Genomic DNA, 27,769 nt, shown 5'->3' with positions numbered 1-27,769 from the left:
GCTTTTCCAGGACCTTGGCTTCCGACACAGCAAAAAGATCAATAAGAAGCCCCTTCCCAGAGTGGTAATAGGGTACTGTCCTCAAGATCAGGCATCCCTTGGTGGCTCTGGGCTTTCTTGGGAGGGTGTGCCAATGCCTGAGCAGAGGGCTGAGTTTTGTTTGTCAGCCCGGTCACTCTGATGGGAGAAGGGCATTTCTGGGGGACAGCATGGGCAGCAGTAGCAGGCACAAGGGTCTCCAGGCAGTGCTGGCCTCTGTGGAGCACAGACAGGAGCTTGCAGGCAGGCTGGGGCCAGCCCTTGCTTCAGCTGAGTTGTTTTCCTCTATGCTGAGCAGCATGTTTGCAACAATCCCTGTGGTTCCCACCACATTTTGCACCTCAAACACCATCTGGAGCAACACTCCCCAGCGTCAGCACGTATTCCCTGCTGGGGTTGCTCTCCTAAGTGATACAGCACCGTCAGCACGGGCAGGAGCCACTCTCCCAAGGCAGGTTTACATGTCAAATCCTCCATCAGCCCTGGTGTGCTCGTTGCTCAGGTGGGCCCTGATGGGTCAGTCACCCCCAGACGTGCAGTGCTGGTTGCCAGACCCCCAGTGCAGCGTCCCCCCAGTGCACACCCGCGGTGGCATTTGGGTGGGCGGCTGTTGAGTTCCAGGTGAGCAAGCTCCCGGTTTATGGTCTGTGCCCGGTTCCCCCTGCCGGGGGTGCTGCCGGGGTTTCACAGGGTGGGTTTGCTCAGCCGTGACTCGGCCTCCCCTGGCGTTTCCCCGTCCGTAGTGCCCGCTGCTGGCTCCGGCTGTCACTTGAGTGCTGCCTGCGCGACTCCAGCGGGACACTGTGTACTGCCTAACACCCCTCATAACACTTTGCAGGAGCTGCCTGGGGGCATTTCTGGTTAAGAAGTGTTTAATTGACTACAAAACCATGTAGTGGTGGGAGTTTGCATAATGCTGTTCACAGGGGAGCTGGCAGCAGTGTTCAAGGGGGTGTGCAGGAATTGCTGCTCCAGGAGGAGGAGGGGGGTGAGACATAGGGGTGAAGTGACTCAGGGGATCCCCACAGCAGGGAAGGGGGTCTGGGTCTGTTCCTTTTCCTGTTCCATCCTCTGGGGATGCTGGTCCATCCTCACAGAGAAGCTTCCCTGGACCATTTACCCCCTCCCAGCACCCCATCACTGCTGTGCCCAGCCTGAGGTGCAGGTTTCAAACCCCACTGGGATGTGCTGGGGCTCTGAAGAGGGATCCCCAGTGCTCCCAGTTGCAGCTGAGCACTGTGGAGCTCAACTGACATCCCAGGGCCTCTCCCCAGCCATGCTTCTCCCTGCTTTGTAACCTGCCTCTGCTCCAGGAGAGTCAAGTGGAAACCTGTGTCCTGCCTTGCTCTGGCTGACACATGCCTCAGCTGGTGATTTGAGTGTTCATGGTGTCCTCACAGGCACGGTGACACCAGCTGGCACTGCCCTGTCACCACCACACACTGCTCTGTGGCCCCATACCCTGCATGTGGAGCAGGTTCTGTGGGGTCTGTGGGGTGACTGCCATGGGGAACAGGCTGTGTGGGATCAGTGGGGTGACTGCCATGCCCCTGTTGGCAGTGCCACACACGGCTCTGAGCGCAGCTTCACCTTCTGGTGCTGGCAGCCCAGGGAGCTGCACCAGGCTGAGCCCAGGTCCTTGGGGAGATGTGGGTCCCTGCAGGGTGGGCTTTGGGTACACCCAGCCCATGCCCAGCTGAACAGGGCACCCAGCCCTTGGGCAGGGGAGGGCTCCACCGGAAGGGAAGGGTGACAGGGACATTGGAGGGAAGGGACCGGGGGCGGGAGAGGACGTCGGCAACCTGCCTCCTCCTGCCATCCCTATAAATGGGAGGGAGCAGGAGCAGGAGCACCTGTGGGACTCCAGCTCTGCAGGAGAGGCAGGCAGGGAGGGAGGGAGGGAGCTGCTCCCTGCTGCTCTCTCCTCCCTTTGAGCTTTGCCTGTGTGGAGGCCTGAGGCATGGGGCCCAGGGCATGGACGCTCTCCACCCTGCTGGGATGCTGCGCCTGGATTCTGCACGGTATGTCCTTTATTCTTCTGCTAGCCCGTGTGCTACCCGAGCCCTGCCAGGGTGCAGCAGGTACTCTGTGAGATGCTTTTCACTCCTGGCTGTACTGGAAACTCCTCTTAGGACCAGTCCTTGCAAGGCATTGCAGCCAAAGAGCTGGAAAAGCATTTTACAGGGCAGGCATCAGCCCGAGGGGCTGATTTCAGGCGTGGAGCCATGGCAGAGATGAGAGCCCAGCCCCGAAGCCTGCAGGCAGCTGTGGGCCCCTCCAGCAAAGGAGCCAAGGGAAGCCAGCTGGCAGAGCAGGACCCAGGGATGCTCCCATCCCTCCCACATCCCAGGGAAGTGCAAATGCTGGTGCTCCATGCTGGGGCCCCTCTTGCACAAACTTCCCATGAATGGGTGTGTGGGGTAGATGGCATTTCCTGTTCCACATTGAAGAATTAAGATAAAACAATGATTTACCAGGGTGAGTGGGCCAAACTAAACTGGGGTGACTTGACTGATGTACTTTGTTTTCCCTGAGATGGGGATGGAAGCTGCTGAGCTCCTTTGGCTGAGGGTGCTGGTACAAAGAGCCTTTTCCAGCCAGGGAAGATGACACTGAAGCAGCCTCCCAGGAAAGGGAATGTGGGTCTAGCAGAGGATGGACCCCTGGAGGACTGGTCTGGCACAGGAGCTGATATTCATTAATGACCCTGCACAAGCTATCTGGGAGCTAACGAGCTGAGCCTGCAGTGAGGTTGGAGGCACCTCTGCTGCAGGGAGATCTGCTTGCCTGTCAGGGGGAACCTGATGAACTGGAGCACCGGGATTGGGAACAGGCTGGGGCTGTCAGGCTGTGGCAGAGCCCTGCTGGATCTTGCCATCGGGGTGCCCTTCGTCTCCCCTAATTGGAGCTCCCTAAAGCCAAGCGTCAGCAGATCCAGCCGGATCCTGACGGAGCCAGCGGCGGCAGCTTGGTCACCCCAGAGCCTGTGTCCCTGTCCTGAAAATGAGACCATGTGAAACATCACCCATGGGTGCCAGTAGGTTCTGGGAGACACGTCTGGGATGTGGGCAGGTGTCTCCTCCTTTCTGCAGAGCTCCTGGATCTGGGTTAAATTTTGGCAGCAGGAGGAGAGAACTTGTAAGAAGGGCTTGGTCCTGGGAGCTTGCAAATATTTCCTCCATGGGTGGAGAACCTCTGGTGCCTTCACTCAGCTGGAGGCAAGAGGGATGGGGGCAGGAGTAGGCAGGCACCCAGCCCAGGAGAGTTTTATTGAACCTGCTTGAAGTGCTGCAGATCAGAATCCATCTGCAGTCAGGGAAGGCTTCCCTAAGCCTTGGCTTTCCTGTCTGACAAAGGGCTTTGTGTAAAGTTATTTAAATGTCCCTCAGACACCCAAAAGGTGAAAAAACACAGAACCCCCAGGCTCTGCAGAAGCCACTGTGCTTGGAGCTGTTCCTGCAGTGATGGAAAGAGGGCTGAGGGCTGCCCTAAGGTGGCAGAGCTCCACAGACACCCCCAGGGCTATCAACCAGACTTACTTAGCTCCAGCCCTAGCCAGTGGCCAGGCATCCCAGTGCCATCCCCAGCACAACTGGACTGGGTTTCAGCAGGTGCTTTTCCTCCAGGCTTGCACTGGTGTCTCCCTCTGACCTGCCACAAGTTGTGTCCGGCCTCAGCTGCCAGCTGCTGATGCTGAGGATGCAATGTGCAGTGCTGTACCCAAGGCAGCCCAGACTGCACTCCTTGGCTTTTAAATCAGGGCCTTGTAGGGCTGTGAGATGAGACAGAGGGGGTCTAAGAAATGGTGGAAGCTTCATGAGTCTCACAGAGAGGTGTCTGAGCCTGGCAGGCTGCCAGCTCCAGCTCCCACTGTAACACTCCACTTTGTGCTTCTCTGCAGGGCTTGGGGCTGTTACTGCCGTCCCTGTCACCACCGATGGGTCCTTTACTGTGGGGACAGCTTTCCCCATGACAACAGAGAACGAGTGGCCCCATACCACAGAGAGGAGTGTCACAGCAGCTGATGCTGAGACCTTCCCTCCCTGGACTGAGACGGACCCAGTGATGGCGACGAGCGAATACAGCCCTTCAGTGTCATCTTTGGGGAATGAAACCAAGGCTCTGAACACGACTCAGAGTAATTCAGAGAGAAATTCAGCTGCTCCCAATATGGCCACGACTGCTGCTGCCATCACCACACAGCACCCCGCTGTCACCCCAGAAGCAGCGCATGATGAACCAGAGGTCCCTCCTGATGTCCCTCTAGGGACCACCCCTGTCCTTGAGGATGTGAAGGAGGACATCACTACAGACCTCGGTACTGGCACTACATTCCTCCACAGCACCCCTCCACTGGCAGTCACCTGGGTGCCACAGCCAACTGCTGGTGTCACTGTGCTGCCCAGCCAAGGGCTGACCACAGCCCAGGGAGCAGCGGAGGAAGGTGTGATCCTGCCTGAAGATATTCAAAGTGAAACCAGTGCCAACTCCTCGGGCTCCAGTCCTGATGCTGGGGAGCTGCTTCCAACCCAGCAGGATGGAGCAGTGGGTGGAGCTGAGGGCATCAACCCAGAGCCAGCAGGAGAAATGGCCCCAGCTGGTGAGGAAAGTCCCTTGGCTTCAGAATCTGGACATCCAGGAGATGCAATCAATGGTGAACTCAGCACAGCCAGCTCATCCCACCTACCTGCAGAGAGCCCAGCGATGTCAGGAACAGTGGAAAGCCCTGGGAAGTCCTCCCTCCTCCCTGGCCAGGCAGTGAGCCCGGACACTTCGCTGACACCATCCGATGGTGGGGATGGGGATGGGGATGGGCAGGGAGTTCCCGGGATGGCATCAGACGCTCTCGGTTCAGCCTTGCCGCCTGCAGCCAGCAGGGCACCAGCGGCGCCTGAGGAAGCAGAGGACACTGCCCCCTCCCTGCCGGCACCAGGGGCTCCCACTGAGGCACAGAGTGACACGAATCTCCCGGTCTCGGCCACTGCGCTGCCCGCAGGGGATGTGGGAGCTGTGCATCTGGCCAGTCCATCCCTCCCGCCTGCCCCATGGCAGACCCCCACTGCAGAGCAGCCACTGCTGCTTCCTGATGCTCTGACAGCCCCCACAGACACCCCCAGTGCTCCTGGGGCTGCTCACCCAGCCCCAGAGGCTGGAGCCAGCACCTTGCCTGAAGCTGATGCTGCAGCACAGACACCAGCAAGTCCTGACCTCGCTGCTGGCCCAGAAGCAGCCGTGTCTCCATCTCTTGGGGAGTCACAGCCAGCTGGAGCTCCCCAGGAAGCTGAGGGACTTGGCACTGGCTTGAGTTCAGATTCAGGTGCCCCCAGCCCAGCACCTTTTGTACCTGGCAGACTGGCCTGGCCCACTGCTGGGATCCAAGGCCAGGGAGCTGAGGGGGCAGGGGACATGGCACAGGCAGAAGGTTCAGGGGATGCCAGTCCCTATGAAGATACCCAGAGTGACACGAGTCCTCCAGCCCTTCAGCCCTCAGTATCTCCTGCTGATAATGGAGAGCTGCTGACTGGAGGAACAGAAGACTTGGCAAATGCTGAACTGTCAACTCCATCAGCACCTGGAGATGGAACAGAAACAGGAACAGGAGGAGCCCCAGCACTGGGACAAGTGTCCTCGTCTAGTTCTGAACCTCCCAGCAATGCTGAAATGGAGTCTGATCTCTCGGGGCCTGAAGGACCAGGGGACCTGCCCACTGAATCTGCCAGGGCTCCTGTGGCTGTTTCCCCAGCCCTGGGGTCTGTCACTGGCCCCGTGTCTGAGGCACAGACACCAGTGAGCCCTGACCTCAGTGCTGCCCAGGGAGCACCTGGGTCTCCATCCTTTGGAGGGTCCCAGCCATGGGGAACAGCAGCAGCTGGTGCTCCTGGGGGAGCAGGACTCCCTGGGGCCCAAGGGCCAGACACCGACTTGACTTCAGCATGGGGTACCCCCAGCTCAGCCGTTCATGAACCAGTGGGACCCCCCTCACCTGGCCTTGGGGACCAGCCTGGCACCAATGTGGGGCTGCCAGCAGCAGCAGGGCAAGGAGCCAGCCTGGCAGAGCCAGCACTGGAAGGAGCAGGCAGTGGGATTGAGTCTGAGCCATCCCTGAGCTCCACTGCAGGGAGTGGAGCAGCAGCAGCTGGGATGGATCAAGTGCCCAGTGCTGGTTCCCCATCTGGTATTATGTCTCCCAGTGATGTGGCAGCAGGACCTTCTATGTCAAGGGGTGATGAAGCAGGACCCATGTCATCTGCAGCCCCTGGCCCTGACAGTCTGTCCCCAGCCTCTCCAGAAGGTGAAACTGGCCCAGGGCTTGGTCTGGTGCAGGGGGCTGAGAGTGCAGGAGATGTAGCAGAGGCAGGAAACGCAGAGAGTGGAAATCCCAACATGGAGACAAGTCCTTCAGCTGTCAGCCCTCAGCAGGACCTCACTAACACTGGAGAGCTGCCAGCAGAAGAAACCGGGGATGTCGTGCCTGCTGAACTTTCACCTCCATCAGCACTTGGAGATGGAACAGAAACAGGAACAGGAGGAGCCCCAGCACTGGGACAAGTGTCCTCATCTAGTTCTGAACCTCCCAGCAATGCTGAAATGGAGTCTGATCTCTCGGGGCCTGAAGGACCAGGGGACCTGCCCACTGAATCTGCCAGTGTTTCTGTGGCTGTTTCCCCAGCCCTGGGGTCTGTCACTGGCCCCGTGTCTGAGGCACAGACACCAGTGAGCCCTGACCTCAGTGCTGCCCAGGGAGCACCTGGGTCTCCATCCTTTGGAGGGTCCCAGCCATGGGGAACAGCAGCAGCTGGTGCTCCTGGGGGAGCAGGACTCCCTGGGGCCCAAGGGCCAGACACCGACTCGACTTCAGCATGGGGTACCCCCAGCTCAGCCGTTCATGAACCAGTGGGACCCCCCTCACCTGGCCTTGGGGACCAGCCTGGCACCAATGTGGGGCTGCCAGCAGCAGCAGGGCAAGGAGCCAGCCTGGCAGAGCCAGCACTGGAAGGAGCAGGCAGTGGGATTGAGTCTGAGCCATCCCTGAGCTCCACTGCAGGGAGTGGAGCAGCAGCAGCTGGGATGGATCAAGTGCCCAGTGCTGGTTCCCCATCTGGTATTATGTCTCCCAGTGATGTGGCAGCAGGACCTTCTATGTCAAGGGGTGATGAAGCAGGACCCATGTCATCTGCAGCCCCTGGCCCTGACAGTCTGTCCCCAGCCTCTCCAGAAGGTGAAACTGGCCCAGGGCTTGGTCTGGTGCAGGGGGCTGAGAGTGCAGGAGATGTAGCAGAGGCAGGAAACGCAGAGAGTGGAAATCCCAACATGGAGACAAGTCCTTCAGCTGTCAGTCCTCAGCAGGGTGAACTGCCTGGTGCAGGTTCCTCATCTGGTTCAGCCTCTCCCAGTGGTGATGTTGCAGCATCCTCTGTTTCAGATCCATCCAGCCTGGGAGCACTGGGAGACACAGACAGTGCTGCTGAAGGTGTTCAGCCTGCCCTGGGTGCTGCCACTGGGGTCCTTCCTGCTGCAGGAGAAGGGGCAAGTGAAGGGCCTGGTGATGTAGGGTCCACAGGGCAGTCCCAGGCTGCTACTGGAATGGGACCAGCTGGTTCAGAAAGCCTTGATGGAGAAACGGGAGGTGTGCTGCAGTCTGCATCTTCTTCCTCATCTACAGAGGGGTCTTCATCACCTGGGAGGACGGGTGAGGCTGCTGATGGAAAAGGTCTTCCTGGAGCTACTGCAGCTGGTGCTGGCTTGAACACAGGCTTGGAGGCTGCTGGCCCTCAAGAAGCCTCTGTGTCTGTCCCTGGCACCCAAAGTGGTGCCAATACCGAACTTTCCAATGGAAAACCGAGCGAGGTCAATGTGGTGCAGGTGCCTGGAGGAGCCTCGGTGAATGGGGGACCTTCTCCTGGTGCCAGCCTGGTCCCAGTGGCTCCAGACAACAGTGGTGTTTCCAATGGCGTGACCACCTCAGTGCCTGGCTCTCTGCTTCTCCCTGGACAGGGGCTGAGCTCGGGGCTGGCACCCAGTGGGGACCCCAACTCTGCCCCAAGCACCCAGAGTGGGAGCAGCCCCCTGCTGCCAGGCTCACCAGGTGGGCTGCCAGAAGCAGCTGGAGGTGCTCACTCGTGGTCTCTTGAAGATGAGGTGGCCTCAGGCATGCCAGCACCTTTGGGAGAATCGTCCCCTCGTGCTCCCACATCCCCCAACGCTGCCCCAGTGCTGCCTTCTGCTCCACAGAGAGAGAATTCTGCAGAGGGGGCGTCTGCCAGCCCTGGGCCTTTGGCACGTGAGTCAATAGTGGGGTCCTCTGCAGGGGGAAAGGGAGAGCTGGGGGCTGCTGTGCCAGGGGGAGCTGCCTTGCTCCTGCCTCCCCAGCAGCCGGGAAGCCCCGGAGCCCCCTCTGGGGATGCTGACAGCCCCGCTCCTGGAGAAGGGAGCGCTATGCTCCAGGGAACTGTGACAGGGCAGGGGGACGTAACCCATCTCCTTCCCGGGGCACAGATGGAGACTCACTCCCCACCTGGGGGGAGCCCAGGGCTCCTTGCCCTTCCTCCCTCTGGGATCACTGCTGGCAGTGGAGCAAAAACCCTGGGGCCAGGACCTGCTGGTGGCTCATCACCCGCTGCCCTGCAGCCACCCCTGGGCAGGGAGCTGACCACCAGCCTGGCACACAGAGCCCCTGCCACCTCTGGGTCAAGCTTTGCTGGAGCCTTCCCAGGCCGGGGGGGATCCCAGGGCGGGTCCCCAGCCACTGCACGCCCAGCCACATCCTGCAGCCCGGCCCCAGCCCCAGCAGCCCCTCTCCCCAGAGGCAGGGAGGTGCTTCCCAGGCCAGAAACAGCCACTGTCACCTCCCGTGCATCGTCCCCCGTGGTTCCAGCTCCACCAGGAGTGCCAGCAGCTGCCCCAGCCCTGCTGCCCAGTCCCACAGGTAGGTGATGCTCGCAGAGCAGCCTGGGTGGGACTAACACATCCAGTTTCCTGATGGACCATCCTCAGGGACATCCAGTGCCCAGAAAAGAAGGGATCTATTTGAAGGCAGGATCCTGGGGGAGACACGGCACGAGGAGCCCCTGCACGTGAGCTTGCAACGTTGGCAGGCTGAGTCTGCTTTAAATACAGTCCCATCAGCTGGAAAACCCATCCCCTCCAAATGATTTTTTTTTTGACAGAAATAAATAGGGAGCTGAAGGCTGTAGAAGTCTCTAGAAAGAGCTGTGGGTGTTTAATTCTGTGCTGTCCCCTGCCACAGCCCTGGTACAATGTTCTTCCCCTCCTAATGGCAGTCATTCAGTGTCCCAACAGGGCTGGTTGAAGCAGGGGACAGTGACCACAAAGGCCATCATAGGAGGTTTAGGGCAGCTGTGTTTGTGTAAGGCAGTGAAAGGAGGGGGAACAAGCTCCTGCAAGGGAAGGTGACATGGAGAGTGTCCCTGGAGGCTTTAAGCAGTGTCCTCCCATCCTTCTGCTGCCCAGGTTCTGTCCCAGTAGAAGCAAGATAATTTCAGCCCTTTTAAATTTTTGATACAGAACAAAAGCTTTGCTGTAAATGTGGTTTGGTTTTATTGTTTGTTTGTTTGTTTGTTTGCTTTCTTTTCCAGTTCCGGCTGTGCCCCTCTATGGGTATGGAGCAAGGGAAAATGATCAGGAGTACGTGGAAAGGAGAGTGGATTTTAATTCTCCACTTTTCAAGCCTGAGACTGGATTCCCATTTGGGAAAACCCTGCGCAGCTCTCTCTATGTGAGTCCACTTGGGCTTGACTCATTGGGCAATTGGCCATCACCTAAACCCCTGGGAGAGGCACCAGGGACCAGGTGCCTGGGATGGGACTGTTGTGGGGCTGAAGCTGCTGGGATGCTGCTGGGGTCTGTTTGCAGCAGGAGGTGACTTTGTGGCCATTTCAGCAGTGGCAGGTGGTGGCTTTCCTTGGGCATTGCTCAAAACGGACTTGGAAATGGGAGGGCTGCCCCCCTCCCATGCCAGGGAGTGCTGCTGGTCCTGACCTCACCTGATGGAGGGATCCCTCTGCTCAGTTCACAGACAATGGACAGATCATTTTCCCAGCCTCAGACAACAACATCCTCACGTACCCCAACCCTCCTCCCAGTGGCTTCAATGGCCACGAAGAGGTCCCCATGATCGCTGTGTTTTGGGACGACGCTGACTTCTCCAGAGGTGTTGGCACCACCTTTTACCAGGTGAGTGAAGCCACCTGGGAGCACGATTGCACGAAACACCTTTTGATTATGAGCTCATCATTTATTTTGTGGATGCCTCTTGAGATGGAGTCCATGAACGGTTTTCCCTTTTCTGAGCCAAATCTAAGAGCTGTTGGTGCTATGTCACCTCTTGAGCCATCCAAATCCCATCCAGCACTTTGGCTACAAGGGTCTGAGTGTGACCCCGGTCTAGGCCTGTTTTGTCCCACTGGGAGCTGACACAGGCATGTGTGCTCCCAACCCCCAGGAGTTCTCCACCCTCAACACGGCCAAGCCGCCGTTTGTCCGTGACGTGGAAGCGAAGGTCCGGCGGTACCTGAGGTCCTCCTACTCTGCAGCCTGGACCCTGAAAATCACCTGGGAGAAGGCACCTGTCCACGCAGCATGGACTGACACCCGGAAGGTGAGGGCTGATGGGACACAGGCGCTGTTGAGTTGTCAAAAAACACCAAGACCCGCAGGCAGTGACCTTCTCTGTGCCTGAATATAAGAACCAGTTTTGTGACAAAGGCCAGTCTTGAAGAATTTTGCCAAAAAGGACTGGGCTGTGCCCATGTTTTGGTGGTTTTCAGGTTTTTTGAGGGACACCTTTAGCTGAACTTCCCCCATTCCATAAAACCTTTTTCTTTAGGTGGTGGGAGTTTATTGAGCACCAGAAATGCTGTTTTTCAGAGGCATAAAACTGGGTGAATTTGAAGCTTGTCGTGGAGCAGTTTCAAAGTAAAGCCATCACATTTTCCATGTGAAATGTGAACCAGGCCTAGCTGTGTGTGCCTTGTTTCCCTCCAGACCTCAGTCTGGCCCTTCCCCAGCAAGCACTGCCCCATACCCTGAATTTTAAACCCCACATCTTCATTCACTTTCTTACCTGTCTGCAACACTTCTCCCCAGACAATCACATACCAGGCTGTCCTGACCACTGATGGCTTCAGGTCCTACATCCTGATGCTGTACCAGGATGGAGGCATGCAGTGGGATTACACCAGGCTCACTTCCACCAATGTGCTCATTGGCTACACCAGGTACAGCAGCTCAGCACCCCATCCCTGCCTCCTCTGAGTACTGGGATGCATCCCACCCACTGGTTGAATCCTTCCCCCATATCCCAGGGAGTGCCCTACAAGGATGAGAACAGCCCAGATGTGGTCTGCATGCCCATATATTCTAACATATAGGGGCCTCACAAACAAATTCGCTCCATTAGGGACTGGATCATGCTGCAGCATGTTGTCTTGCTGAGCTGTGCTTGTAAGATCCACAAATCCCTCTGGAGTCCTGGGCCCCCAGCATCCTGGCAGTTTGGGTGGAAGGAGTGGGAAATAGGGGATGTTTGCTGAACTTTGCACCAGCCGAGGGAAGGGATTTCCGTGCTTGGCCGGAGCAGTTGCTTCCTGCCTCCTCACATTACGTCTCTCCCCGTACACGCTGTCTCCAGGGCTTTCTCATTAGCTGCTTGCTGCAGCTGGGTAAGGAAAAGGTGGCCTGGATGGGAAGCACAGGCAGCACAGACGTGTGTGCCTGTGAGTGACCACTCGTGGGTTTCTCCTCCAAATCGCCTGGCAAAATGCTGGAAACCATGGAAGCTGCTCCTGAGGGTCTCCAGATGCCTGTGGGCTCAGTCCCTGATGCAGCAGGAGTGTTTGCAGCACCCAAAAAGAACTGTACCCCACATAGAGGAGGAAGCAGGCTGGGGCAGCTCATGCCTTTGCCCTCCTGTCCCAAGAGCTGTCATGTGGGTGCTGCAGTTCCACTGGCCCAGGGTCAGGATGGCTGAAGGGCAGGCTGGGGCTGGGGCTGGGATAATCCCACTCAGGAAGAGCAACCCCTGATTTTTTCTCTTTTCTCTTCACTCAGTGGGGATGGCTTTTACCACAACGATGACCTGACTAAGAGACCTCCAGCTGCCAAATATCGCCCTGACCAGTTCAGGGGCTACAACACAGGTAGTGCCACACAGCTGGGGTGGGTTCACAAGGAGGGGAATATTCCCAGGGAATGAAATCCAGCCTGCCCCTGTGGCAAGGCTCTCACTGAGTTCCCAAGGCCAGGCTTTCCCCCTGAAGCACATTTCCCCTGGGTACCCACTATGCCCTAAGGCTGAAACATCCCTGCTGTGCCCATGGTCACTTCTTGTGCCAATGGCTCTGTCCCAAGGCTTTCTTCTTTGACAAGAGCCTCTCCCCCTGTTTCCCTTCTGTTGAGTGGCTGTTGAACGTAGGGTGGAGGTCAACATGGGCTTAGCTTCCAGCATCAGCACCACACGACTCTCACCTTGAGACAGAACAGCCCCCGTGGTCCCCTTGGCCAAAGGTGACAGCTCATGGTTTCTCTCCCTGCTCAGACCTCCGTGGGTTGTGGATTTACAAGCTGGAGAGCCGCGTGGGCATCAACTACCGGCTGAAGTGCCTGGCGTGGACGGGGCAGCAGCAGGAGCCCTGGGCATGGAGCCAGGGCCTGCCCACCTGCCCCTGCTCCCTGCAGCAAGGGCAGCAGGACCCACGCTTCAAGAGCAGCCGTGGAGGCAAGTAAACATCCTGTACCTCACCCTCCCCATCCCCAAGCTGTCCTTCCCCACCTTTCCTGCAGGGGTGGGGGGGGTCCCACCTGGCAGGGTGGGCAGGGGACCCTAAGGAAAAGGAGAAGGGGACTGGCCTACCCTTCAGAGACAGGAAAAGTGGGGAGGATTGAGGGCTGACCTCTTCTTGTCTTATTAGGCTGGCCAGAGTTGGTCTGACCTGCATGGGGGTGCTGGGGACCAGGGTCTCCCCCTGGGGACTGCTTGGATGGTCTCCATCAGTTCCTCCAAACCCCTGTAGCACCGTGGGTGATGTGGGGGCAGTGCTGGATAACAAGGAGCCAGCTCTGGCCCAGTCCTTGCCCTGAGGCAGGTGTGCTGCCCGGGCAGAGATGTCTGAGGCTCACTGGTGCCCATTTCAGGCAGGTGGGGTGCCCATGTCTCCATGCTGCACTCGGCCTCCCCCAACCAGCACGGCGCCGGCGTGCGCTGCCTGTACGACAGCCAGGACCAGCTCATCGAGGGGAGGCAGGAGAGGTACTGGAGGAACTCCAGGCAGGCGTCACCCTACCGTGGTAAGCACAGCCAGCCTTGACATCCCCTGCCTGAGGCTGGCATTGTTTAGCCTGTAAATAATTTTAATCTCTGTGCCAACCTGCTTCCTGACATGCTGTTTCCCTTGGAGGGAGTGTGGAGCTGCCAAAAGCCTCGCCTGGAACCGGCCCATCTCCCTCCTCTTCCCTTCAGCCCCTCACTGTCCTTTTTGCCCCCAGACCAGGAGCTGAAGCTGTATGACTGGTGCTGTAATCGGGCGGGCAGTGCCCACCTCTGCGCCCGCTACAGTGAGAAGAGGCCGAAGATCGGCTGTGATGGATACCAGTCCCCCAGCATGGGTGGGTCTGCAGCTCATGTGCACTGGGGTGGTGCTGTCTTGGTGCCCAGGGCTGGGAGGGGAGTGGGAATGTCCCAGCCTCCCTGTGGTTAAGGCAGCAAGAGCCCTGAGCAGATGAGGGATGGGTTTTGGGGTGCTCATGTGCAGGTTGTGCCATGCCCTGGGCTGTGTGGGGTTGTGGAGGCATCTCCCTCAGCACATAACCACCAGCACAGTCTGGAGGTAATGGCACTGGGAGGTGAGGAGGACCACAGCAAATGTGGTTATGGTGTAAGCTGATGTGGGGCTTTCTTGCAACCCTCAACAGATTCCTCGGAGGAGGCAGAGAATGACTCAGATGAGCAGATAGGTGAGCAGGACTGTGGGGTCTCCTTTCCCTCTATCCCTGTGCCCCTGCAAGAAAATGCCCTGGGGCTCCCAGCTTGCCCCTCAGGGAGAAGGTGGCTGAGCAAATCTCATTTTTTCTTTGCAGATGGAGAGGACAAGTAACTGGGAGGTTGCACACTTGCAGCACGTTCTGGGCCACGGCTGATCCTCAAGCCCTTTGATCTGCTCTTCCCCTGTGTCCCCCCACAGAACCCATCACCCCTGCCCACCACGCAGGGCAGCTCACTTGGCCAGAGCCTGCAGTTGCCTGCCTGGCCCAAATTCACATTTCTAACCCTGCTTGTCCCAAGGATTCAGTTGCTTTAGTTGTCCTTTCCCAGATGCAGTTGAGGGGCAGAACTGGTGGGGAGGTGGGCAGGTACCCCCCACTGCACACATCACCCTTGTCCTTCCCACATCCCACTGTGCTCCCATGCTGCAGGGTGAGGCTGGACCCCTGGGAAAGGGTTAAACACCACACATGGGTTGACTATGGCCAAGCCCTTAAATGCCAGGCTGCACCAGGCTTGTCCTGTGAGCCTGTCTTGTCTTGTCCCCCACTTCTGTTTCCCAGCCATCCCTCCCTGAGTGGTCCCTGGGCCCTGTCTCTCCTTCAGGAGAAGGGACAATTCTCCAGATCAAGCCAGAATCAGATCAATACATCTGCTGGGTGTGTGAGGCCAAAATGCAACCCCATGATCAGAAATGTTGGCAGAAAAAATAATTTTTTGTGTGTAAGAGAGCATCTTCCTTTCTTAAAAAAAATTAAATCATTGTCAAATCTTGTTTGTTCAATAAGACCTTGGAAAGGTTTGAGCATCCCTGATCCTGCAGCAGCCATGTCCTCTGCCAAACTGGGGTGGGAAGCAGTGACAGGGCAGGCTTGGAGCAGTAGGATTACAGGATATTTCTGTTCCTGGCTTTAGTACTGGAGATACACCTCAGCCAGGGTCTAGGGCAGTGAATGGGGTGGGAGTTGGGGATCTGATGGGGTCTGATATACCCTCCTTGGGTCAGCATCTCCCACTCACCAGGGTTGAAGGGCTGTGGGATGTTTGTAGGGGCCAAAGCCTGACCTGTGTGATCTGAGCCACTGTAAGCAGTGTCCATGAGAGCAGTGTCAGGAGACTTGCAGGTGTGTAGGGAAAATGAGGGGATGAAGCCACCAAAAAATTTACATCCATTTTCACTTTGGCTCTGTGGAACCAGTAGAAAGCAAGGACTGGAGGGCTCAATGATAGTGAAGCAGAGACCCTTGAGGTGCAGACAATTTAACAGCAAGCCAACATTTTTGGTTTATTCTATTTGGTTCCTAAGGGATTACAATCACTGCATTGCCCCACCTGGCCCTGCTCTCAGGGGATCTGCAGGGTCTGGTTATATTGCACTAGCACATACCCCTGGTGCAGGCACATTCAAGGATGATCCCAGGTGTCTCTGCAGCTCCTCAGGAAAGGTGAAATCCTCCTGCTTTGGTCACCCAACATAAACACACATTCAGAAAAGCACCTCCTCCAGAATCCTCCCAGAACCCAAAAGGCAGCTGCCTGTCCCCTGCTTCCATGTGTTGCTGCTGCTGGAGACCTCGAGAGTGAGCAGCGGAGCAGGCAGCAGTGTCTGGCTCCCCAGTGAGCCTGGAGGTGCCAGAAAAGGACTGGTGGCAGGTTAGGGCTGCTGGGGGGACTGGCTTGGAGGCACAATGTGAGGTCTCTGGATCCTTATCTGTAAAGGAGGAGCAGGCCATGCAGTCAGTGTGCCACTGGCTCTGTGCTTTGTGACGCTGGTGTGGATCCCAGAGCCGGCCAAAGCACCGGTGATGCCTCAGGATGAGGCACAGCTCCTGAGCTCCTTTGAGGCACAGGGCCAGGATTCAGAGCCCAGCCCAAAGTTCCCAGCCCCAATATCCCATGGAAATAGTAACTTGAGGACAGACCTGGACTGAGGGGTCAATGGCCTGGAGCTGCAGTTTCCAATGCCTTTCCAGGGAGTGGGAGTTGGTGGGCTCTGCTTGTTCTCCTGCCATAGTTAAAGCTGGAGCAGGGAAGATGAATGGAGCGTGAGGACTGGGGTGAAGCAGAGCCTTAGTGAGGGGAGTTTTACAGGCATGTACTCACAGGAGAAGGGTCGTGTCCTCCACAAGGTCTCCTTGGCCCTGAGAGGGAGGAACAGAATAGGGAGAACATGTCAGCAGAGAGAGAACCCCCTGCCTGATGCTGGGGTCTGGGTCAGATGGCAAAGGGGAGCAGTGACTGACTGATGGGGCTGTAAGAGGAGGAAAACTCCAGTTGTGCACACACAATTTCTTGCCTTGCCACAAATGCAAATGAACAGAGGAACTTCCCAGAGATCCCTGGCTCCAGGGCTGGCAGGGAGCTGGGAGCAGGGGCAGGACACAGCTCCGACTAGAGCCAGGGGCTTGGAGAGCCCCTGAGTGTGGATGCCTCTGCAGGACCAAGGGCTAGGGAGGGGGGAAGGAGATGCTGGTTCTTCCACCCCAGTCTTGCACTTTGCCATTGTTCTGTTAACTCCATGCTTTGCAGAAGAGCAAGGTTCAATTGTTAAACCACTTTTCCCTGCTCCAGGCCAGCTCTTTCCAGACCCATGTGAATTGAAGTGGAAATCATTTGGGTGGTATGCAAATTAAAATTAAATAGAAAACCCATCTGTAACCAAGTATTGGGTGGGATGAGGAAGAAATGCAACACTCCCTAACATGGGGGAAAAAGGAAAGCTAACATTCAACCCACTGATGCTATTGCACCCCTGAGCAACAGATGTCTGGAAAAGGGGCTGAAGATATTAAAAGGCCACCCAACCCCTCTGCCAGGGCAGGGTCCCCCTGTCCAAACCAGACAAGTTCTACCAGTGGTGGATCTTTGAGATGAGGATTTTTGGTCAGTTTTTCTCTCTGACACCCAGCCAGCACCCAGCCCTGTGCAGGCCCCGCCTGTGGCTCACCTCCGGTGCCGGTGGCGGTGGCAGAGGCGCAGGGCCAGGCAGGCGGTGGCAAACAGGAGGCAGAGCAGAGCCAGGGCTCCCAGCAGGATGCCGAGGAAGGCAGCCAGGCTGATGGCCAGCCACTCACAGCGGAGGCCGGCCGGAGAGTAGATGGAGAAGGGCAAGCAGCTGTGGATGGGGAGGGAGGAGCTGAGCTGCTGCGGGAGAAGCAGCTGAGCAGGGTGGCCTTGTCCACCCCAGGACTGCTGCTACCTGCACGTGGGCCCCTCGGGCAGGTGTTGGCATTGGCCACCGTGCTGGCAGTAGCCCATCTTGCAGGGGGAGATGCAGATGAAGCCGATGGTCCCCATGTAGTGGAGCTGGTAGCCTTTGTAGCCGTAGAGAGAGCAGGGGAAATAGTCCCTCAGCTCATCCACTGTCACTGGGGAGGGAAAGCACATGGGTTCGGCCTTGCAGCAGCACCCCTTGATGCTTCCCCAAGCCTCCCCAAGCTGGATCTATGCCTGGGGTTGGGAGGCTGCCCACCCATCTCCCCCATGGGTGTGAGCCAATCCCTGGGGCACTCAGGGTTATGGGGACGATGGGGACAGGAGGGTACTCCCCAGCTCAGTGCCAGGAGCACTCACACTTCACCAGGTCAGTGATGTTGTCCCGGTACAGGCGCTGGAAGAGCAGCCCCGGGCCCGCCTCCCGCCGCCCCCGCCGCCCGTTGAAGGCGCCGGTGATGGCCGCGGGCAGCTCCTCGTTCAGGAAGCGGATGACGGTGCCGCGGCTGTCATAGGCAAACTCGGACACCACCACGAAGGTGAAGCCATCGCTGTCTGTCCTGCAGGGAAAAGAGGGGTGCTGGTGGAGCTGATGCTGCCTCTCAGAGTGACTGAGCCTCACCGTACCTCAGTATTCCCATCTGGGCCATAGCAAGGAAGGGATGAGGCAGGAGGGGAAGGTGCCAACAGACTTGTGTCTCCAAGGGTTTACCAGCATCAGGGCTGGAAAACAGACTCTGAGCTGGGGAAAGTGCCCTTTGTGCACCCAACTCTCTGGCCCCACGCTCAGCCCTGCCCCACCCGATCCTTGGAGTGGTCACAGGCTGCTTCACATCTGACTCACATCTGGGTGATGTTGGTGTTGCTCTGGAAAGCCTTTACCTCCAGGGAGTTCAGGATGGCTGAGACCTGCAGTGAGGGGAGCAGGAAGGCATTAGGGCACATCAGAATGACACCAGCATGGGGAAAGGTTGAAGAGTGATGCAGGCATTGTGGCCAAGCCCCAGGGGTTGCTCTGGCCTTTGGTTCATTTGCTGGGGACTTGGCACTGGGCCACGGCTGCAGCCATCATCATGAAATTGGTGCTTCCTCCCTCTGGGCTTGTGGATCTGCTGGAGCCCCAGAGATCCCATGGGAGGGCATCCAGAGGCTTGCCCACCCCCAGCTGCCATGCTGCCCAGTATGCCAGTGTGTGCCCTGCTCTGAGCCCACTCCCCAGTGACATACAGTGCTGTTCACTTCCTCAGCAGTGGCGCTTTGCAGTGTCCTGATCCTCATCTGGATGCTTCTCCGAGGGAGAGCTGCTGGGGGAAAGCCACAGTGGTGGCTCTGGCACCCCAGGAGCAGGGTGAGTGGGGCTGGGTTTCACCCCACGCTGGGCACAGGTACCCACCTGAGCTGGGCAGTGGCTGAAAATCCCCCCCTGCCACCAGGCAGCGCTGGTCGGTGAAAGCCGGGGGGCAGGAGCAGGTGGGGGCACAAGTGATGGGGTGAAGGTGGCAGCGTCCCCCATTGCTGCAGTAGCCCTCAGGGCAGGAGTGGTAGCCACAGGCTGAGCCACAGCCTGGCCTCTCACCTGTGCAATGGAGAGCATGGTAGAGGCATGAACCTGGCTGCAGAGTAGAGTTCCAGCTCTCTGAGCCATCCTCAGCTGCTCCATAAGGCCTTTCTTCCAAGTTTTGTTTTTCTTTTATGTGTTAGGAATCTCAATATTAATTCAAGTAAAAGCCCCACTCCCCCTCCTTCTAGCTGGAGCCATTTGCCCTTCTTAAATCCCAGCATTAGAACAAGAGCAAAAGCCATCAACTCAACCCCACCAAAGCAATCTGAAAATAGGGCTTGATTTAGCCCCCAACCTCCGCATGTGCATTTGAACTTTGCTGGGATGAGATTTTTTTTCTCAAGGAGTAAAATTGCATGGGAAAAATTTCTCTTCCCAGCGGATTAGTGAGATCGACAGCCTGGGAACACGAGTGGTGGCTGGATTCTGGTCCCTTCTGCTAATGACAGCAAGGGCTTGGGCACAGAGCTCAAGCAGCTCCCCCTTCTCTCCTCTCTGGCCAGCCTGGGTCCCTCAGGAATTCTCCCCCACAGAGCCTGGGGTGATGGCGAGGAGGACCATGCCTGCCAGGGATCCCATACTCACCCTGCTCACTGGCCAGGCAGGAGCAGACGTAGCTGCCCACAGTGTTGGTGCAGGTGCTGTTCCCTGGGCACTCCATCCCCTGCGTGCACTCATCGATATCTGCTGAGACACCGCACCATGGCACCGGGACAAACAGCCTGGCTGGGGTCCCAGGGGGCACGCTGTGAGCCCTCGTCACCTGAGCAGTGCTCTCCATCCCCCGTCAGGCCAGCTGGGCAGGGGCCACAGCCACTGGAAGGGTCACATCCCACGCCAGGGAAGCATCCCTGGGAGCAGGGGTCGGGAGGGTCCTGGCAGAGGGCACCTGAGTAGCCGCTCTCGCATCTGCAGGCTGCCAGCTGGGAAGGGGATAGTGACACTGGCTTAGGGAACGGGAGGAGGATGGGGGGACAGAGAAGACAGCCAGCACAGCTGGCATGGGGGCAGGCTCAGTGTGTCACCAGAGGAGCTTTCCGGTACACTACCTGCAGGGATGACTCCCTGAGAGTGACAGTGTTGCTGTAGTCACAGTCCTGGCTCCTGCTGCATCTGCAGAGGGTGAAGCGGAGCTGGAGGAGTGCAGAGATGTTGTTGGAGCCAACAGCCTCCAGGTTGATGGTGAATGGGGCTGTCCCACGGGGCTCCCATACAAGGGTGCCATTCTCTGTCAGGAGGAGAGGTAGGAGTTAGAGATGGCAGAGGAATTCCATCCCATTCCTTCCCATCCCAGCTGCTCCATCTCTCCCTCCTTACCCGATATGTTGAGCTCTGGTGAGAGATGAGGAATGAAGCGTGCACCCTCCCCCAAGGCATGGTACTGCCTTGTGACCTTCTGTGTCCTGAAGGCTGTGATTGATGCGTCACCGGTGATGACGGGAGGGAAGGCATCTGAGGAAAGAGCAGCCCAGCACACATGTGGCCTTGTCACCCCTTGGCTCCAGCTCCCTCCTGGTGAGGATGGGACCCTAGGCAGATGCTGTCATGGCTGCCCACCAACAAGGCCCTTATATTGCACAGCATGGTGGCATCTCCCAGGTTTGGAGAGAAGCCAGAAATGCAGTTCCAGGAAATGCAATTCCAAAACCTTGATGGCAACTGTCCTGCTGGTGGCATCTCCCAGGACTGGAGACAAGCCAGCTGGGCAGTGCAAATCCAAGACCTTGGTGACTTGTCTTCTGTCTCATATGAAGCAAGAGAGCCCAGGAAAGGAGCAGGGCACTGCCCAGTTACATCCAAGCCATGCCCTCTCAGAGGTGAGGATGTGCTCCACTTACTGAGTGCTGTCTTCCTCTGCTGGAAGTCAGCTGCAAGGCTCTGGGTGGCCAGGCCCAGGGCCAAGTTCCCTGTGCTCAGTGAATCATAGATGCACTCCTTGCTGCCATGACACTGAGAGGCCACCAGCTCATACTGGCTTTCGTTCTCCTGCCGCAGCCGAGACAAGAAGAAGGGTGTGAAGTTCAGTGCTGGTGAGTCCAGAGGCTGAGTGAACAGGCTGTGCTCCCCAACAGCCCCTGCAAGAGAGCACACCATGGGTACAGGCCATTTTAAGGTTTGTTGTATTTTAGGGTTCCTTTTCACGAGGCAGTGAGGACACCAAACACCTCCCCTTGACATTGCTTTTGCTCAGGCAAATGTTTAAATATCTCAAGCCAAAGCATGGCCAGAAGGTGCAGGAAGGAGAGGATCATCAAGAGGGATCCTAAGCCTGGACTTACAGGTCATCCCATAGCTGTAGATCTCCTCCTCACTGCTGTTCACAGGGATGCTAGTACCATTTGGCATCTGGAAGTCATCTGCAGGGTCATGGTCCCACACACCTGGTGGAGCATCACCAGAGTGCTGGAATCCCCCATGCCAGGGTTGACCTCCTCTCTGGTGCAGGCCAGTGTTTAGGTTATACCCAGGTGTCCCTGCCCTCACAAGCACAATGCCCAGTTTTCTACTTTAGAGTGGGAAGAGAATTTGCACCCGGCTCTGGCAGAGCCCTCACCCAGGAGGCCGCTGGTGCTGTTGCGGTACCAGTCGGGGAGGCTGCAGAGCACGCTGAGGATGCCAGAGGTGGCCGAGACAGAGACAGCCACGCTCCCATCGAGGACGGCCGTGACAGAGGAGGAGTTGACCAGCAGGACACCAGGGCTGTAGTACACCTCATCACCCAGGTCTGCAAGAGAAGGAGAGCACAGAGGGACAGGCCATGCAAGGCTGGCACCTGAAATGACAACCATGCACTCCTGGAGGGGAGTGCTCCCCATCCACCCCACCCAGATCAGAGACAGGCACAGGTGAGAGACATTTAATGGAGCCCAGGGTGGCTGCCCTAGCACTGGGCAGACTGGTCCCAGGGGATGGGGTCATTTCTGGTCCCCCCCCACATATATTTAGCATTTAACAATAGATCCTGCTCACCTTGGGAATAGGAAAACTGGATGGTTTCATTGTTCAGGAGGACTTGGATGTCATCCTGGCTCCCCAAGGTCCACTCAACCTGAAAATCATGGTGGATGTCCCAGTCAGCCCCTCTGCTTGTCCCTTCCTGCTGTCCCTCCGTGCTGGGAACAATTCTTAACTCTGTCCTCCTCCAGCCCAGGAAGAGGGGCTCAGCCCTGGGGCCTGTGTTGGTGTGTTCTCCACCCCAGCAGACACACAGTACGGCAGCTTTGATGTTTGCACAGAAGAGGACAGAGAGCTGCCTGTCACCTTGGTAAGGGACATGCCCAGGCCACCACCACTGCTCAACTGACCTTGACAGCATGGATAGCTGTGCTGGGGGGCTCCCAGCCCTGAGCCCCCTCCTCATGCTGTTCAATGCCTGTTCCTGGTGACACCAGGACATTCTGCTTACTGAAGCTAAATGGGTGTGGGGAGCAAATCTGCAAAGTCAGGAAGAGCAGTCACTTGTGCTAAAGTGTCAGGATGAAGAATGTGCAATGGAAGAGGTGGAGCAGGCCATGTTCCTCCAGAGTCTCCAGCCCTTGCTGGCCTGTTTTCAGGAGGTGTTAGACCTGTGCCTGGTGAATATTAGTCCATCCCCCCACTAATGGTAGTTTGTTGGAGTGGTGGGAGGTGGCAGGAAAAGGAGAGGGGTTGCCTCTTGGATCCCACCCACTTGTAGGTGATGCAGAGGTGATGCCCAACTTGCCACAGAGGTCTCTCCCATTACAGGATCAAACTCATACCCAGGGCACTGCTACTCACTGTTGTGGTGGTGTTGGAGATGTACTGGGCAGCAAAGGCCACAAAGTTGGTGGCCTGGGCCATGCCAGTCTGTGCTGTGCGCCCGTGCAAAACGAAGCTGGTCTGGGCATCACTGGCCAGCAGCAGGACAAAGTCCCCGAGCCCATTGAAGGTGTAGGTGAGTCCATCCAGGGTGGTGATGTGAGGGTCCCCAAAGGCACCAGCTGGGGTCCAAAGGAGACAGAAACATTTTAGGCAGAAGAAGAAGAGCAAATGCTGGTGTCATTTCAGGGAAGAGAGCAGCCCCAGAGCTGCTCAGTGGTGGCTCAGCAGTCCCCACTGGCATGTTGCAAAGTGTGGCTAAAGCATGGGGTCCATGCACAGCTCAGTGCCCTGGCACAGCAGAGGCAGAGCCTGGGCACTCACCAGGGGTGGGTGGCACATATCCTTCACAGTCAACCCTTGGTCTCTTCTCAGCAAACCTGGCACAGAACAGGGGCTTCCCCACACGCCGGCAGCACCAGTTGAACGCTTCCATCTCCGTGTCTGTGGAGGAATGTGATGGGGTGTGTCGGGGCCTGTGCTTGATTCTTGGGGTATTTTAGGGTGAGGGAATGCCAGTTCCCACTTACCAGTGGCAGTGTGGAAGGGAGGGCTCCATGCTCTCTCCTGCCAGCCTTCGAGCAAGCTCCCACCTTGGTACAGACATCGTACCCCAGCTCCAGCTGGGCTGGGGGACGCAGTGCGCAGCATCCTCACAGAGGTGTCTGCTGGGCCTGAAATAGTGGGGGGGTCACAGCTGCCCCCAAAGCAGGAGGGGACCACATCCCCACCCTGCAGCTGGTGCTGGGGGGCTGTCCTTGGCACCTCTGCTCCAGTGGTAGCGGGGATCCAGCTCTGCCTGGGGCCGGGAGCAGGGGCAGGGCGGCAGCCGGCTGTTCCAGGTGGCCGGCGCTGGCTCCGTGTCCAGCCACGCCAGGCACTGCAGCCTGTAATTCACCCGGGAGCGACTGTCCAGTCTGTAAATCCACAGCCCACGCACATCTGGGGGAGCAACCACAGAGCAACACTGCTCAGCCAGGGTCTCTGCCTGTGCTGAGGGATCCCGTGGGACAGCTGTCCCTGGCCACTGACCTCACACGAGGTCTCCAGGCTCCCTCTAGAGCCAGCGGGGCTGTGGCAAGCCACAGGAGGATATGGGACACCTACAGTCTGCTCTGGGTGGCCAGCTCTTGTCCAGTAGCTTTGCTGGCCCAGGGATGGGTGCTGGGGACATGCTCCTGGCACAGAGCACACAGCTCCTTCCATCTCCACCCTCCCCAAGGGCCCCCCGGTGCCGTACCAGAGCCGGTGCTGCTGTGCTGGTCTGGTCGGTACTTGACAGCTGGTGGCTCCTGAGTGAGCTCGTTGTTTTGGGCATAGCCATTGCCACTGTGTGGAGAGAGGAGGTTTGAGGTCATCCTTCCAACACAACCCTCCTCCTCCCCCCACGGAGCAGCCGGGGTGGGAATTGCTGCAGTTTGCAAGAGAAAAGGTTTAAGTGGGGCAGGATTGCTACAGGAGTGGGAGCTGGGCTCTCCTGGGGGTAATGCCTCTGACCGTCTCAACACAGTGCTGGAACAGATCTCTGCTGTCCCAAAAGGCAGTGACAGGCGTGCAGCACCTGGAGAAGCCGATGAGCACGTTGGCTGCAGCCAGCCTGCTGTAGTCCCAGCGCATCCCCCCGTCCTGGTAGAGCAGCAGGGCAAAGGAGCGGCTCCCGTCGGTGCTGAGCACTGCCTGGTAGGTGCTCGTCTGAAGAAACCCAAGGCACCCCCTTAGTGCTCCCAGAGCCTCCCCTGCTCTCCCTGCAGAGCAGACTGAGGCTTGAAACAGCCACCAGCACTCCTCTCTGTCACCTGGTGTGTCACTGCTCACCTGAGTGTCATCCCTCCGGGATGGGTACGCTGGAGCTTTCTCCCACGTCACCTTCAAGGTCCATTTTGCTACATAGGGGATCTTTAGGTATTTCTCAATCTTTGCTTCCACATCTTGAACAATGGGGTCTTGGGTAGAGCTGAGTGTAGAGTACTCCTGCCAGATGGCAAGAGAGAGAATTAAATGAGTGAGCTGGGAACTGGATTATGCCAGAACACCTCTGGTGGCCCTCACCTGGTACCAAGTGGTGCCAACACCCTTGGAGAAGTCTGCATCATCCCAAAAGGCAGCCACCATTGGCAAGCTCTCCCGGCCAGTGAAGCCCCGGGGAGGGGGGTTGGGGTTGGTTGGAACATAGTTGTCCGTGGGTGGAAAAATGATCTGTCCGTTATCTGTAAACTAACCAAAAGAACTTGTTATTTGCTGACTGGGATAGCTTTTAGCCTCCATGGGTGAGCAGAAACCAACCATTTTAAATGTTAAAAAAAAAGATATTCAGATGAAATTTAGTTTCTACTCCATTTCAATGTTTGGGTTTTTTTACCAAAAAGGCAGCACATCCATTATGTGCTCACCAAAGGGGGCACTCACATAGAGAGCATCTCGCAGTGACTTCCCAAAGGGAAATCCAATTTCTGGCTTGAACAGGGGTGAGTTAAAATCCACCATCCTCCGGACGTACTCTTGATCCCCTGCTTCCACGCCAAAGGGGTAGAGTGAAGTCGCTGGCTCTGCGATGGGCAGGAGATCAATGAAAAAGGTGTGAAATTATTAATGTCTGCTTTATCCATCCTGCAGCCAGGACAAACCCACCTGCTTGCTGCCAGGATGCTGTGCCTCTGCTCTGATGGATTGTAACCCAATTTTCAACTTTTGGGATGCTCTCAAATGTCCTATTTTGCCTTTTCCCATTAATCTGGCAGCCCAATGTGCAATGCAGATGAGACACCCCGGACCAGGCCGTACCCTCATCCATCCCAATGCTTGACTGGCTGAAAACCCCTTTCCTACTCTTGTCCTTGGGAAAAAGAAAATCTACTTACTGATAAGCTCATGGGTGGGTTGGGGCTCAGGTGCAGGAGTTCTGTGCCCAGTGGTGGTGTGGGCAGATGTGCTCAGTTGGGTGGATGGTCCTCTCTGTGTCCCAAAGGTGTGAGACAGGGTGGTGGCAGGGCTGGTGGTGGCTGGTGGTGTCACTGGTGCCGTGGTGCCTGGGAGACTTCCCACCTCCTTGGCTGGGCTCACTGGGGCTGTGGATGCAATAGCTGTGGTGCCTCCTGCCATGGTGCCTCCTGCAGTGGTGACAGTGGTGGCAGTGCTGCTCCCTGTGGGGGTGGCAGTGATGTACCCTCCAGTGGTGGCTGTGGTGGCGGTGGTGGCAGTGGTGGCAGTGCTGTTCCCTGCACTGGTGGCAGTGGTGCTGCCTGCAGTGGTGGCAGTGCTGTTCCCTGCACTGGTGGCAGTGATGTACCCTCCAGTGGTGGCAGTGGTGGCAGTGCTGTTCCCTGCACTGGTGGCAGTGGTGCTGGCCATGGTGCTCCCTGCAGCAGTGGCTGTGGTGCTGCCTGTGCTGATGGCTGTTTTCTCCTTCCAGGCAGGTGCCCCTGGAGATGTCTGGAAGGCAGGAGGTGACATGCTTGCTGCTTGCCCCATGTCCTGGTAGCCGATGGATGCAGAAGTGGTGCCTGTAGCTGACTCGGTGGGAGTCTGTCCAGCTGCTGCCACCCCAGTTGCACCAACACCAAGCAGGGACAAGGGGGCTGTTGTGGCCTCCTCTGCTGGGCTGTGCAGGCTTGGGAAGGGAGAACCAGACACTGCAATAGCAGTGCTGGGACCAGGGACGCCCCAGGGTCCAAGAGTTGTCTCCAGCACGGGGGTACGTGCTGCTGGGGATGGGACAGGCTGCCCACCTCCGCTCGTCTCGCTGTGTGTCACAGCAAGGGATGGGGCCCTGCTGGTGCTGGTGGCCTGTGCTGTGGCAGGTGGCATGGCTGTGGTGACACTGGTCACAAAGGTGTCCCAGCCTGTGGAGGTGCTTGGCAGGTTAGTGTTGCTGGGGAACGTGCTGGTGGATGGTGTGGTGGCCGGCATGGTGGCCAGGCTTGTGCCACTGGCGTTGGAGTCAGGGACAAGGGTGCTGCTGGTGCTGGCTGAGGGTGCTGCACCCTCGGTGCTGCTCTCAGAGCTGGTGGTGTCCACATGGGCAGTGGTGCCTGTGGCACCTGTCTGGGGTGCAGCTGTAGCCTCCCACACATTTGTGTGGCCAGCAGCCAGCAAGGGGATCCCAGCAGTGGGCTTGTTCTCAGTGGCAGGTGGCTCTGGTGATGGCCTGGCAGTGACAATCGTGTGGCTGGGAGCTGGCCCTGCTGCACTGGCACCTGGGTTCTCCTCTGTGCTCACCTCCAGGAACCCCATCCCCGTTGCTTGACCTGTGGTACTGCCATTGGGCTGGGGGTCACCTGAAGCCCCCATTGCTTGCAGTGGGGCAGCCAGGGACAGTGGGGATGTGACTGCTGCCACCTCTTGGGGGATGCTGGATGGGGACACCTCCAGAGCCATCCCTACATTGCCTCTGCCTTCCAGGAGAGGGGAGACGTCTGCTTGTGATGCCATGGGGACAGTGACTGCTCTGGGTCCCCCAGGGGTATCTGATACAGCTCTGCCAGTGCCTGGTGCAGTGTTCAGTGATGGCATCTCTGTTCCTGGAGCTTCCACAATTTGAGGCCCAGTCCAGAGCACTGGGGTTAGTGCAGATGTGGGTGTGATGCCAGTTCCAGGGATTGTTGAGCCTGCTGTAGGACCCGGCTGGCTGTGACTGGGGTGTGCATCAGGCACAGGCAGGGTGGCTTCAGTGTCCCCTGGCATTGTGGTGGCACTGCCACTGGCCAGTGATGCTGATCCCATCCCAGCTTCACTACGTGGAGTGTTGCTAACAAAGGAGGATGGATGGGCAGCTGGCACAGTCCCGATGCCAAACACAGCGATGGAAGGTGGTGGTGCAGCAGCAGCAGCTCGAGGGGCCCTGTCTGGCTTTGCTCCAGTGGTGCCTGTGAGGGACAAAGGCATGGCCATGCTGGCAGTGGCTGAAGGAGATCTGCCTGCAGCTGCCTCTGCTGTGGTGGTCCCAAGGCCTGTTGAGAGGGACTGAGGGAGCAGAGAGCCCATGGAGTGTGGAAAGGGCCTTGGAGAGGGACCATCAGGGTCTTTGAGAGCTGCATGGGGGGACAGACTCATGCTGAGCCCCCCTGGTGTGTCCTCGGTCTCTGGGATGGCAGTGCCTGATGTGGCTTTGGTACTGGCCT

At 57.8% G+C, this 27,769-nt stretch overlaps 1 protein-coding gene across 1 annotated transcript; it reads right to left on the bottom strand.

Moving 5' to 3' along the window:
• Window positions 1-15,504: 15,504 nt before the first annotated feature.
• Window positions 15,505-26,882, bottom strand: MUC4 (mucin 4, cell surface associated). Its single transcript, XM_071437085.1, has 27 exons — window positions 25,688-26,882; window positions 25,059-25,198; window positions 24,702-24,866; window positions 24,468-24,623; window positions 24,214-24,344; window positions 23,893-23,981; window positions 23,418-23,594; window positions 23,183-23,326; window positions 22,977-23,096; window positions 22,572-22,774; window positions 21,699-21,861; window positions 21,367-21,537; window positions 21,092-21,286; window positions 20,313-20,887; window positions 20,130-20,274; window positions 19,862-20,040; window positions 19,576-19,735; window positions 19,398-19,496; window positions 18,645-18,827; window positions 18,479-18,552; window positions 18,096-18,160; window positions 17,612-17,811; window positions 17,238-17,406; window positions 16,986-17,153; window positions 16,142-16,179; window positions 15,961-16,058; window positions 15,505-15,749 (listed from the first exon to the last, which is right to left on the bottom strand). Exons 1-27 carry the CDS (start codon window positions 26,880-26,882, stop codon window positions 15,693-15,695), a joined length of 5,259 nt encoding a protein of 1,752 aa, XP_071293186.1. The 3' UTR covers window positions 15,505-15,692.
• Between the last annotated feature and the right edge of the window lie 887 nt (window positions 26,883-27,769).

This window comes from Agelaius tricolor, unplaced genomic scaffold, assembly GCF_023055355.1.
Source record: "Agelaius tricolor isolate 1412-34295 unplaced genomic scaffold, bAgeTri1.0.p SCAF_12, whole genome shotgun sequence".
Lineage (NCBI taxonomy): Eukaryota > Metazoa > Chordata > Aves > Passeriformes > Icteridae > Agelaius > Agelaius tricolor.
Note: the sequence above shows the minus strand (reverse complement) of the source record. Positions and strands in the feature narration are given on the sequence as shown.

Bases quoted from the DNA above. Each gene is read 5' to 3' on its own strand.
- MUC4 (XM_071437085.1), bottom strand. From the start codon at position 26,882: ATGGGGTTCCTGGAGGTGAGCACAGAGGAGAACCCAGGTGCCAGTGCA. The intron at 18,161-18,478 runs GTATGTCACTGG...CCCTCACTGCAG, and splicing joins CTGAGGAAGTGAACAGCACT to GTCTCAGCCATCCTGAACTC. The intron at 16,180-16,985 runs GTGAGCCACAGG...CCTCCCTCTCAG, and splicing joins CACCGCCACCGGCACCGGAG to GGCCAAGGAGACCTTGTGGA.